We start from the raw sequence: 14,471 nt of genomic DNA on the forward strand, positions 1-14,471 counted from the left end.
TCAGATCAATAAAAAACAGACAAGAAAACCCAATACCATTGGGAACTCCTTGAGGGGCCTCTCGCAGGCCCCCAAGTCAAAAGTGGCCCAGTCATTCCCAGTGACTCTGAAGGCTATGTCTAACCACGAAAATTAAAAAAAAAAAATCCAGAGCTCTGTAAAAGACCTTATTGTTATAGATGATGGCATAAACATGGAGGAAAAGTAAAAAATTTCAATAGGAAACAGGAAACATATTCTGGCAGACTTCTCTAAATGATTAAAACTAAAACTTAGAGTGTGTATAAATGACATTGTAATTGTAGGTTTGTTGGACACAGGTGCAAATGTGAGTGTCATTACTCCAGAATCTTGGCATTCAAATTGGCTTCTTCAAGAGGCAGATGTTTAATTACTAGAAATGGAACCATATCTCAAATTAAACAAATTATAAAATGGGTTGACTTTTTTTGGGCCAGAAGGTTAAAGTGGGAATCTGATGCCATTTGTGGCTAATATTGCAGTAAATTTATGGGGTTTTGACCTTCTGCAGCAATAGAATACCCAGGTTAAAATTCCTGCATTCACAAGAACTCATAATTCTGGAAAGGATATTATAAGTTACTATCCATAAAGGTCACCAGTCATTCAGGCTGTATATGAAAATAAAGCAACTAGTAAGCCTTTAAAGGTATAAACAGCCCTACATTTAAAATGATTAACTGAGAAGCTGTGAGCCCATAATTTATACACAATATTTGCAGCCAGGCTCTCTGGCCATGCTTAATTTCCAAGGCAGCTGCATTCCTGTCAAACAAGACAAACTTGACAAAGTCTCAAGATGTATGGCTCCTTCTCTTTTGTTATTATGTAGATCACCTGGGGAGAAGTGTTGATTCCAAAGCTGGTGACTTAAGGTATAGGTGTTTTTGGTAGTACTGTGGTCCCCCAGGAAGAAAATATTAATGAGTATCCACCTTGGTTTTCCTGGGGGATAAAAGGTGTTTTGAATAATAAATGCAGGCAGATTTTCAGGAATGGATGAAGCCTGAGAAGCCCTTCCAAGATTACCATGTAAACTGTGTCTCATTATTTCCTGTGCCTCTGTATCAGTCTAGTTAGGGGAAAATAGTTTCTATCTTGAGGCCACAGACCCTGACATAATTATGCCCAATGTGGGGCTGACCACTGAATCCAGAGGAAAAAAAAAAAAACAGAGAAAGGAACAGAAGTACTGAGGAAAACATGAGGTTGATCTGCCAACCACAAAACAAAAAAACAAACAAACAAAAAAAAAACAAGAAAGAAGTGACCAGATATGAGGAACTCATGAGAAAAAAGTCAGTGGATATGTGAGTAATGTGCTATTAGATAACAAAATGGGACAGTAATATCAGGAGTAAAATTTGTAAATATAAAAAATGGGACAAGGAAAAAATCAATCAAGTGACTATGCAGTTGATTAAAGATACATTAAAAGACAGAAGACAAAGAGTACAGCAGCATCAGATACAAGAATTTTTAAAATTTATAGAGGAGATATGCCCTCAATTTTTCCAGCATAGGACCTTAGACAAAACCATATGGAAAGAAGTGGAAATGAGAATCCAACAACATGATTGTAATTATGGACCAGAAAGCATCCCTGAAAATATTCCTTATTTCTGGATGCTAATACAGGAAAGGTTGGACTTAAATCCTGACCAACAGGATATAGTTCCATCCACACCATCTGAGGAGTTGCTAGATACTCTTTTAGAACAGAACAATTACAAGAGGTCAGAGACTAATGATTCAGGCCATGAAAGGGAGTCTTCATCTCTCTCACTAGCAAACAGCAGTGCTGAGAGACAGAGACACAAGGACAGGATTCAGAAAGAAATAAAAGTCTTGAGAATTATGGTAACCTTGCTATCACACAGATTAGGAACTATGCAGATACAAGACTCTTGTCAGAGGAATGATAGTCTTCCCATAGCAGCTGCAGGCTTAGATCCACAGACAGTAAAGAGTATACTAAAAGTGAAGCAGACGCATAACAATAGCAGTAAATTTCCTCTACAAGCTTGTATCAGAGAAGCTGCTAGCAGAGGGGAAAAGATGCAAGGATTTTAATTGTTCCCAATAATGGAGTAGAGAGATGTGCAAGGAAATCTGCTTAGAATACATACTCCTATATCATTTAGGTTACTCAAAGAATTAAAAACTGCTTGCGCTCAATATGGTGCCATGGCATCTTTTACTCAGACACCGGTGGAGAATATAGCTGTAGAATCTCTGCCACCAGTGGAATGGAAGCAGATAGCCAAGGCTTGCCTGTCAGGAGGAGATTATCTATTGTGTTAAACCAAATTTACAAAACAATGTCAAGCCACAGCTGAGAGAAACCAAACTCAGCCGATTCCTATTTCATATGAGATACTGGCAGGTGAAGGACCCTACATGTGAGCAGTTAGAATATGATATAGTAACATATGTACGGATCAATGCAGTGGCCAAGAAGGCCTAGAATAAGCTTCCATCTTCAAAAGAACAGACGGAGGAGTTATTTAGTATAAAACAGGGACCAGATGAGTAATTTCAGGACTTTGTTTCCAGACTAACACAGGCATCTAATAGGTTGATTGGAGATTCAGAAGCAGGACAGATTAGCATTTGAAAACACCAATGTTATATGCAAGGCAGATATAAGACCTTTTAAGAAGCATGGTAATGTTGCAGATTATGTCAGAATTTACTTGGATATTGGCCAATCATATACACAAGGAATGACATTAGCTGCTGCCTTTCAGGAAAAGACAATTAATGATGTCTTATCCCGGCAGGGAGACATAGTCCCAGGGAGAACACAAGTTATAAAAATGCCTGGAGGCTGTTTTAGATGTGGTCTTATGGGATATCAGGTCAGATGATGTGCTGAGAGGAAAGTAAGCCCTGGGACTAGAAAAGAACTGGGATTGTGCAGGAGATACAGGAGAGGGAGGCATTGGACTAGAAAGTGCAGATCAAAAAGAGATGATCTAGGAAATCCCCTTTTGGTAAACAAATTCAGGGGCCAACCTCAGGTTCTGAGAAAAATTCATGTGGCAATCTAGCAATCTGCACCCCAACAAGAAAATCTATAGGACACCTTTATAGAACCACCTCAGAGAGCACAGGGCTTGACCTCAGCTTATCCATATACATGGTTCTAACACCTGAGATGGGGATGCAAGCTCTCCCCACAGGGATCTATGGGCCTTTACCAAAAGGCTCTGTAGGACTGACTACGCTAGGAAAGAGTAGCTCAACAATGTAAGAAATCTTTGTGGCTCCTGGAGTTATAGATGATGACTTTGAGGGAGAGATCAAGATGATGATTCATTCACCAAATGGAGTTTCTGTAGTAAAAGCAGGTCAGATTATTGCACAAATAATATTACTTCTGGCTGTACAAAGAAATAATCAGAGTAAAAAAAAGAGAGAGAAAATGACAAACTTGGTTCATCTGATGCATTTTGGGTACAGACAATAGGTCCTCAGAGACAAGAGCTCACTTTGTTTATAAATGGAAAAAGATTTTCTGGTCTTATAGATACTGGTGCAGATATTTTAGTTATAACAGCCTTCTAAGTGGCCTTCTACGTGGCCAAAACTGGAGACAATTATACAACTATAAGAAATTGGTCAGACTAGAAATCCTAAACAGAGTAGTAATGAACTACATTGGAAAGATGAGGAAGGCCATGAAGGACTTTTAAGCTGTATATTATTCTTTATTTACCTGTGAATTTATGGGGCTGAGATATTATGTCCAGAATGGGAGTATATTTATATTCTCCCAACATGGCTGTTATAATCAGATGTTTCAACAAGGATTATTACTTAATCAAGGTCTAGGCAGGGATAATAGAGAAAATGTTGATCCTGTTGTACAGACAGTAGACCTCCTAGAGTAGGATTAGGGTATTTTTAGGAGAGGTCAATGAAAGACCTGCACTCCATACAGACCCAGTAATATGGAAAAGTGACGAACCTTATGGGTGAGTCAGTGGCCTCTAACACAAGAAAAACTACAAGCTGCACAGCAGTTAGTGCAGGAACAGCTGGAGAGTAGACATATTTCACCCTCTAATTTACCATGGAATTCTCCAATTTTTGTTATTATAAAATTTAGAAAGGATGACTTAAAAACTCTTAATGACTTTCAAAGGTTATTAAAAAATATACAATGGCTAAGGCCTTATTTAAGGTTTCCTACAGGAGACCTCAAGCCTCTAAGTAAAATCCATAAAGGAGACAGTGATCCAAATTCCAGCACATAGCTTTTAAAAGCTGTAAGACAGACTCTCTCACAGATAGAGTAGGCTATACAGGAACAGCATGTGTGCTATATCGATTACAGTCAAACATGGCAGGCATGTATTTTACCTACAAGTCTAGCTCCTACAGCAGTTTTATGACAGAATGGATCACTTCTGTGACTATACCTTCCATTATCACCAGTTGAAGTATTAAATCCTTATTTTAAAGCAGTAGCATGCTTGGCACAAAAGAGCAGGATAAAATCTAGGAAATATTTTGCCAAAGAACCACCTGTAATCAATGTTTCTTACACTAAACAGCAAATTAAATACTTATTTCAAAATAGTGATTCTTGGGCAATTGCATTTGCTCAGTTTCAAGGTCAGATTAATAACTTTTTCCCAGCTGATTAGTTACTGCAGTTTATTTCAACAACATTCTTTCATTTTTCCTAAAAGAGGAGCAAAGGTTCCCATAAAGGATGCTTTGTTGATATTCACTGATGGCTCATTTAATGGAAAAGCTGCTTATGTAGTCAATGACAAAAAAACACATGGTACAGACAAAACCAGTTTCAACTCAAATAGTTGAGCTGTGAGCTGTAGCTCTAGTGTTTAAAAATTTTGCTAATAAGACTTTTAATCTATATACTGATAGTCAGTTTATTTATAATGTGTTTCAAGTGTTGGAAACAATGACATATATAAAAACTAACAATAAACAAGTTAAGATATTGTTTCAACAGATTCAGAAAGCAATAACATAAAAATACCATGTTTTGTGGGACATATCAAAGCACATTTAAGTATTTCTGGTCCATTAGATAAAGGTAATGTTCTAGCTGACAAACTTACAAAAATAACTACTCTGTCTCAGTTTAAAATTACTCAACAATCACATGCTATACACCATAAAATAAAATGAAAATGATTTAAGCTGGCCACAAAAGCTGCTCATCAAATTGTTAAACAATGTAAAAGATGCCTACATTATCTACCTGTGCCTCATTTGGGGGTAAATCCCCAAGTACTGTTTCCTAATCATATATGGCAGATAGATGTAACCCATGTTACTGAGTTTAAAAAAATTGAGATATGCACATGTGACAATTGATACGTATTTAGGATTCATAATGGCCACCACATAAACTGGAAAAGCCACCAAGAATATAATAACTCATTGCTTGAAATGCTTTTCATGCATAAAAACCCTAAAAGTAATAAAAAAGGACAGTGCATCCGGATACGTTAACAAAGCTTTTCAAAAATTTTGTACTCAATGAAATATTGTTCATAAGACTGGTATTCCATATAATCCTCAAGGTCAAGGAATTGTGAAGCATGCACATAGCTCCTTGAAAACACAACTTCAAAAAATAGACAGGGGAGTTGTATCCTCAGATACCACACAATGCCTTAAATCGTGCATTGTTTAGACTAAACTTTCTAAATACGGATGCCTATGAGCAATCAGCTGCAGACAGATTGTGACATAATAGTACAAAGACCACCTTTGCTAAAGCAAAGTGCAGGGACCCTTACACTGGAATATAAAAAGGGCCAGATCCCATAATAATATGGGGTCGAGGACATATCAATGTTTTTTCCCAGGATAAAAACCAAACAAGATGGCTTCCAGAATGACTGATTCAGTACATTCAACAAAATGACAGCATACTTAAAAACAGCTTAGCTAAATAATGACCCAGCAATAAATAAACAAACAAATAAGTAAATTAATAAATAAATAAAAAAAGAAAATAAAAAGAGCTCAAAGAGAAACCAGTGATCCAGCTTTCCTAGCCCCCACAGAGAGGAGTGCCTGTTGTGGACCTGCAGCTACTGCCATGGTACACTGAAGGATGCCATTCTGCCTCCAAAGACTTCGAACAAAGAGACCCTACTGAGATGAGCTGACTACGATGTCAATAGCTTGCTGTGGTTTAAAATCTGTTTGATTTAGAACTAAGATACAGACTAAACCTTTAAGTGTCAATTTCTGGGACACAAAACTCATTTTAAATAAAATATTAAACCTAAAAACTAAGACCTAAGCTTTCCCCTCAGAAATAAAAAGACTCAAAATAAAAAATGACTAAAACCCCTCTTTACTTAAGAAGGGGACAGACTAAGGGCTTAACAGCTGCTCAGAGACTAAAAGTGGTATTTAATAACAGCAAATGGTATTGTACTCTTACTGGTAATGACCTGATATTTACAACTACATATAAGATGATAAAAAGAATTTGGTATTGACCAATGGTTATAAAAAAAAATGGTACTGACCAAAACAAAAATATTTAAAAAGTTGGTATGACTAACAAAATATGAAATCATGATACAAAAAAAAAAGATTATTAGAGAGTTGATATTGATTGATGATACAAAAATTTATAATTTTGACTTGCTGTTATTGACAATTACTAAAAGGAGGTTGTGGCACTCTAAGTGTTGGGAGTTGATGCATATGCTGAGAATTTTAGATCTGCTGGTGCTCTGAACCAGCAGAGGGAACATTTTCAACTCAGGCGATTCTCTTCTCCTTTAAATAGGAGAATATAGCCTTTGGGAACATTCATAAAGTGTTATGATTTATCCTGACAAAAGGTATAGCTATTGAGACATGGCCTGAAAGTATACTTCTCTCCACTAATCTCTTTTCTTTACAGAGATCAACATTCAATGACAGGTTTAAAGCTTTGTCTCCCCAGATGCCTAAGACAAAAACTTGTGTATGACAATGCCTGCTCCAAAGACAGAAAAAAATGGGTAAAGGAAGAAGACTTTGCCCAAGCAGGCATGGTATATCTGTCCTGTTGCAGAAGCACAGGGGTTATTAAAATTTAATAAAAGAGAGTGGATGGTGGGCCCATATTTTATACAAGATATTTGCAGCCAGGCTCTCTGGCCATGCTTAATTTCTAGGGCAGCTACAATCCTGTTGAACAAGCTAGCCACCTGACAAAGACTCAGGATGTATGGCTCCTTCTCCTTTGTTATTATGTAAATCGCCTGGGGAGAGGTGTTGATTCCAAAGCTGGTGACTTAAGGTGTAGGTGTCTTTCGTGGTTCTTCAGGAAGAGAATATTAATGAGTATCCACCTTGGTTTACCTGGGGGATAAAAGGTGTTTTGAAAAATAAATGCAGGTAGATCTTCAGGAATGGATGAAGCCTGAGAAGCCCTTCTGAGATTACCATGTGAACTGTGTCTCATTATTTTCCATGCCTCTATACTGGTCTAGTTAGGGGAAAATAGTTTCTATCTTGGGGCCATGGAACCTGACAAGAAGCTTATATGGGGGTAAGCACTGCCTCTAGCTGAAGATAAGTTGCAGGTTTTAGAACAGCTGGTACACCAAGAGCAACTAGATGTTTACCATATTCAAGAATCAACCAGCCCTCATAATTCTCCTGTATTTTTTGTAAAAAGTAAATCTACTAAATGGAGAAAGGTGACAGATCTATGAGTTGTCAATAAAGTAATTCAACTTATTGGCCCTCTACAATCTGGAATTCCTCTGCATTCGCTATTACTGAACGGATGGCCTCTTATAGATTTGAAAGATTGTTTCATCACTATACCTTTACAAGGAAAGGATAGAGAAAAAAATTGCCTTCACAGTGCCTTTTTGTAATAATTCTTAGCCTACTAGGAGATATCAATGTACTATACTTACACAAGGAATGCTCAAAAGCCCCTCACTGTGCCAAAACTTTGTAAGTCAGCCATTGTAAATAATATATAAGCAACATCCTAAGTCTATAATTTACCATTATGTGGATGACATTTTACTATCTAACTCAAACATGGATACTTTAGAAAAAATGTTTGAAAGAGTAAAGAAAGTTTTGTCAAAATGGGGATTACAAATTGCTCTTGAAAAAATACAGAAAAGAGATTCTGTCACTTATCTAGGTTGTAAAGTATGTTTGCATAAAATTAGGACACAAAAGGCACTAATTAGTAGAAATAAGTTATGGACTCTTAATGACTTTCAAAAATTTTTAGGAGACATTTCCAGTCTATGACTGGCTTTTGGGATAATACCTGATATAATAATTCATTTGAATAAAACCTTACATGGTGATAAAGACTTGAATAGTCCCAGAGAAATTGAAGCTAAACCAAAAAAGTAATTGATAAAATTATAGGAGGAACATGTGGATAGTGTGAAATCAAGTCTTAATTGTATTCTAGTTATATTGCCTTCCAGAATTTCTTCTACAGGAATTTAATGCAGAGAGATGATTTTATCTTAGAATAGATCTATTGTCACATAAACCATGTAAAAAATTAAAAACTTATGTGGAAAATTCTCTGAATTAATTATAAAAGAAAATTTGAGACTTTGTCAATTAGCAGGTATAGGCCCAGTAGAGATGATAGTGCCTTTCACTGCTAATTTAATGCAGAGAGATGATTTTATCTTAGAATAGATCTATTGTCACATAAACCATGTAAAAAATTAAAAACGTATGTGGAAAATTCTCTGAATTAATTATAAAAGAAAATTTGAGACTTTGTCAATTAGCAGGTATAGGCCCAGTAGAGATGATGAAATAAAAAGTTATGTGAAGACAATGAACCATGTCAAAGTACTTGTGCTAATTTTTTGGAGAAATTAATAGCGATTATCCCAAAAGCAATAGACTTATCCTTATAAAGAGAACTTCTTGGATTCTTTCCCAAATTTTATGTGATGCTCCAATAACTGGAACCCATATATTTTATACTGATGCAAATAAATCAGGGAATGTAATTACAAATCAGAAGAATTAAGTAAGATGGACCAAAACCCTTATAATTCTGTTCAGAAGACAGAATTATATGCTATCTTCATAGTGCTAAGAAAGGGATTGTAAAGAACCTCTTAGTATAGTTACTGATTCACAATATGCACAAAGAGTTATCCTGCTTGTTGAACCACTGAATTTATACCAGATGATACAGAATTGACTTTATAATTTATCCGGGTGCAAGACATAATCAGGAATAGGTTTTGTCCTATATACAGAACACACATCCAATCTCACATGGGTCTTCCAGGTCCTCTAGCACAAGGTAATGCAGAAATTGATCAATTATTGATTGGAAGCATGTTGCAGGCTTAAAATTTCAAAAAAAAAACATCATGTCAATAACAAAGTTTTAAAGAAAGAGTTTTCTACTACATGAAAACAAGCTAAGGTAATTAGGAAGAGATGCTTTCCTTCTCTTTCTATAACTATATGCAGGGACTAACCCAAAGGTCTCTCAAAGGAATGGAATCTGGCAGATGGATGTGCTCCACTTTACAGAATTTGGAAAATTATAATATGTACACCACACTATTGACACTTATTGGGGCTTTCAGTGAGCAACTGCTTTAATCTTAGAAAAGGATGATTCAGTAATTACATATTTATCATTATAGGTAAAACTGCACAAATAAAGACAGACAGACAATGGTCCAGCATATGTCTATAGGAAAATGAAACAGCTTTTTCCTTACTATAATATTAAGCATATTACATGTGTGTCACATAATCCTACAGGTCAGGCAGTTATAAAAGCATCAAATCAAACTATAAAGGACATGTTAAACAAACAGAAAGGGGTGGAACATATCTCCAGAAATAGATTACATAATGCTTTATTAACCTTGAATTTTCTTAAAGCTATTGAGAAAGGGACAACAGCTGCAGAGAGACAATGGATAATAGAAAAGTCTTCTGAATTAAATCAGATGGTTTATTTCAAAGATGTGCTGACCTAACAATGAAAGCCAGGAGATGTGCTACATTAGGGAAAAAGTTTTGCTTTTGTTTCCACAGGAGAAGAAAAACTATGGATAGCATAAAAATTAATAAAGGTTCGGTTTGAAAAGTTTAAACCTTCTGAAAAAGAGAAATGACAGTTCATTCACAATGATGACAGCCATACAGGTGATAAGGAAAGAATATAGGATTGGGGCAGTGTTCTGTTCTCATCTTTGCAGGAAAATACTCCTCTTCAAAAATTCAAGAGACCCTGGATGTTTGGATGTTGAAAGAAGGAAAAATAACTATCAAATAAGAGTCATCAGGAAAAACAAATATGACTTGTAAGTTCAGGTGATAAATTATAAAAATTAAGAGTTTCTGTCTCATGTCAAGAGCCATTGGGTTTGAAGCAGAAATAAAAAAAGAATTTAAAAAAAAAATACTTTTCTTCATATAGTTATGCCACTATTGTACCTTACATTGAATATATATGTCTGCATATGCCTATATAATAATGTTTAAATTTTCCACAATGAACAATATATTTTCCTACAGTAATCTTTGAAGTTTCCAGGAAGAAGATGGGGCCCCACAACAACAACTCCACCTGGTTTATATGATGTCATTATGCTAATAGCACTACTATAAGTCCAGTTCTGGGTACCAGCTGCTCAATATGGTTTTACCTTGGTTAGGTAAAATGGTGCATTTTTAAAACATTCTGATCAGATGTCCAAATAGGAAGCTTAGAAAAAAATTACCAAATACTCAGAGACTATTTGCAATTATATCAGACAGTAATATTTAAAATTAACCATCATTTTATTTTCACAGGATCCCATAGAAAGAACAACACCTCCATGACAGCTGGAAGTAATTCCAGAAGATGACATCCCCTCTCCCAACAAACTTTGTCCTCAGAGTTATGGCCATCATTTAGGGGTTGATTATAATTGGTATAGGGTTTGGGGTTGGGGGAAATTTTTATAGGCTCAGGGAACTCTTTGAAAAAAGGGGGGAAATTGGATGGGATAATAGATTAGTATGAACTACTCACATAATAATAATAGTAAGTAATAGAGTGAATACTTGTGAGTTATTATTTATAGGCAATTACATTGGTATAGATTCTTATATACTGATACAAAGTAAAATTATATTGAATATTGTATGCATACATGCTTCTACCTATGCTTAAAACTTTTTTATATATTGATATATTTATCATATGGCAATGTACATTTCTACCTCTGATCAAGATACTTATACATTGTTTACATTTTGAGATCATTGTCCTCTTTTGTTGCAGAGTTGTTTATTGTATAATATTTCAATATGAATTCATAGTCTTTAAGTTATTCAGGTATTAAGAATTATAGATCAATGTTTGTCATACATATAATTAAACTAATCAGGTTCTTCAGATACATAGAGATTATATTCTGCATAGATAGTTAATCTTCAACAACTTTAAAGAGCTGTAGAATATGCCATTTAAAAAATTTAGGGTTTTGTTGAAGTGAGACACAATTGCTGCTGACAGTACCAATCTATTCCTGAGAGAATGTTGAATACCAAAAACACTCCACTTGGAGCTTGTTTTCTTCTTGGCAAAACTGGCCTTTGGGCAAGGAACTCCCATGCCTCAATCACTGACAAGGTACATGGTATTTAGAAATGGATAAGCAGGATACAAGGAAAAAGACAAGGTAAGACTGTTTTGAAAAATTTCATGACTCTGAAACTGATCTGTCAATTATTCTAGGCCTTAGCCAAAGTTGGTTACTTCAATGTTGCAAATGAGACTTTGGTTGATTGCCCAGGTAGCCAGTTGTCTCTGTCATTTGTTGCACATTTTAGAAGTTGTTTGATTGCACTTCCTGCTTACTCAAGTAATATTATTTCCCTTCTTGGATCATTGATGGGGTTGAAGACTAGATAGTTGTAGTTATTTTCTTCTCATGAGTTTGGCAAGTTATTTATTATATAAGATATAAATTAGTTAGGATAAGATAATTATTTAATATGTTTGTTATTATTGTATATAATTTTGCATTAAGCTTAGAACTCTCTCTTATTTAAACAAAGGGGGAGGTGCTGTAGGAAGTGTTACAGCCAGTGGTTACTTGCACACTGGGTCGTGGCCTATTATACTATATAAGCCAATGTAGAGCATGCATCCAGCGTCACTCTTTTTCAGCTGCAGGATTGGTTTCTGATCTCCATTCAAGCAGAGGATTCTGACTTGTGAGTTTACCCCTAAATAAATAACTGTCTAATTCTCAATTCTGAGCTAGTGTGGATTTCTTTTAAGCATCCTTCTTCAGCAAAGTGTCACCAAATCTCCATAATTCTAACATTAAAAAGTTTGCATATTCTGTCTGCCACAAAGGGTCATTATAACTATCATTTGCTATTTAATTAGTCAGAAAATTTAAAATCTAAGACCAAGGTCATCTGTCTTATTTTAATGTAAATAAACATAATCATATGAACTTGAACAAACAAGATAAAATAATACTCTAATCTAAAAGGTTATAAAATATAATAGTTATACTCTAATATAAAAGGTTACAGTATATAAAAAGACAAACATATGCTTTGAGCCTCAGAAAAAGCTAAGAAAGTCACATTTTTATAATTCTTTATAAAATCAATGATAAGGAAGATACAATATTTTCTATCCTTAATTTTAATCTTTTGCTGTGATATTCTATGTTCAATGACAAAATAGAATCATTTTTGACAATTTTTACATATATATAACTTTTAACTTTAATATAACTGATCAAATTAGTGATTAATTCACAATTTAAATGACAATAACAAACAACATATAGTTATGATTAGGTTTATTTTTTCATAATTTGAAAAGACATATTCTGCTACATCAAAACAATAAGAAAAGCAAGTGCACAAATAAGTGGTCACTGCTAATATTTAAAATTTGACAGTCAGAAACAGGAACTGTAAGCACTATTTCAATATGACTTCATGATTTTGTGATGATATATGGATGCTATATGGATAACCAATAAATATTCACTGAATCACTCATATTTCACAAAATATCAGAATGAAGTATGCTTTACATTATATGTGATTTAGTACAAATATACAAAATTAGTTCAAATATTTCATTCTAGAAATAGGATAAGGTAGAGGCATTCATGTTCAGTTTCTTCATTTTATCTACAAATGTATAGTCTAACCTGTGAAGGTTATAGGATAATAACCTAAAACTCCACTCATTGCCTTAACTATCAGCACAATAGTGAAGGAAAGTTAAGATACCATCTTAGTAAATGGAAAATTTAGGAGGCAATGCCTAGTCAGTAGCATTTCAACTGTGTTTTCAAATGTACCTGATTTTTAAATTTCCAGAGTTTTTCATTAAACATTCCATTTAAGAATAGACATGAACATGTTCATATATATAATAAACATATATTCATATGCTAAAAGCTATGAAACATCCATTCATTTTATTGTCAGCATTCAAAAAGCAGAATGACACATTTTAATTAAAAGAGCATTTTTATTATATTTGATTTTATTATATCTTTATTTTATATAGAACCCATAATCACTTACTAAGAAAAACTCAAAAAATTAGTAATGATATCATAGGAAGCATGAATTGTGGTGAGAAATTTAATAACATAAAGTAAAATGCCCTATATATTAAGTTACATATAGATTTTTAAATTTAAGTAATTTCTAAAACATTTAACATATATCAATCTCTGTTTTAAAATTTATCTATTTGTATAGAGAATATACTAAATAAGTGTGGGACTGGTCAGCCAGGACTTACATGTTTCTGTAGCTAGGACACTCAGGTTGAACCAAGCACTGACCTCCCTGTCAAGCACATTAGTGGTAATTATTGTTCCATTGTCATTGATATCGAACAATTTGCTTCCCGTGAGTGAATATCTGCACCAAAAGGAAAAGAGAAAAAACAGATAGTATTATTCATTTTAAAGAAATTTTATAGGGAGCAACAAATTTCAAAGTTTTAAGTCAAATTATTAAGTACATATTTTATTTAGCAAAGATGATGGTGAATAATTCTAATAAATTACATTCACATAATAAAGAATCTGGGCAGAATAGATGCCTTTTCACATCAGTCACAAAATAGCAGTTATTGAAAAACAGTCCTTTAATTTGAAAGAAAGCATGAAGCTTTTATGGGAAGATTTGTAGGAAGGAGAAGAAACAAATGATGTAATTATATTAAAATATCCAAAATTAATATAAATAATTTTTGAAAAGTTGAAATTAAAATGAGTTTAGAATGAAATGGAGATATTTAAAATGCAAATACCTGACTCTCCTACGCATATCTGTGACAGAGTTTTATTTGATGAAGGATTTTTTTGAAACCAATTGCAAGATAGATGTTTGTTTCATGTTTTTTGTTTTTGTTTTTGCTTTTTTTTTTTTTTTTTTTTTTTTTT

General features: G+C 34.2%; 1 protein-coding gene across 1 annotated transcript in view; it reads right to left on the minus strand.

Moving 5' to 3' along the window:
* Positions 1-14,471, minus strand: part of Cdh19 (cadherin 19) — a 105,480-nt gene that overhangs the window by 32,479 nt on the left and 58,530 nt on the right. The window contains exon 9 of the mRNA XM_050131292.1: positions 13,823-13,944. Coding sequence (XP_049987249.1) covers positions 13,823-13,944 — 122 coding nt within the window. The remainder of the gene's footprint in view (positions 1-13,822; positions 13,945-14,471) is intronic.

This window comes from Alexandromys fortis, unplaced genomic scaffold (assembly GCF_014885135.2).
Source record: "Alexandromys fortis isolate MF-2015 unplaced genomic scaffold, M_Fortis_MF-2015_v1.1 scaffold_361, whole genome shotgun sequence".
Taxonomy (NCBI): domain Eukaryota; kingdom Metazoa; phylum Chordata; class Mammalia; order Rodentia; family Cricetidae; genus Alexandromys; species Alexandromys fortis.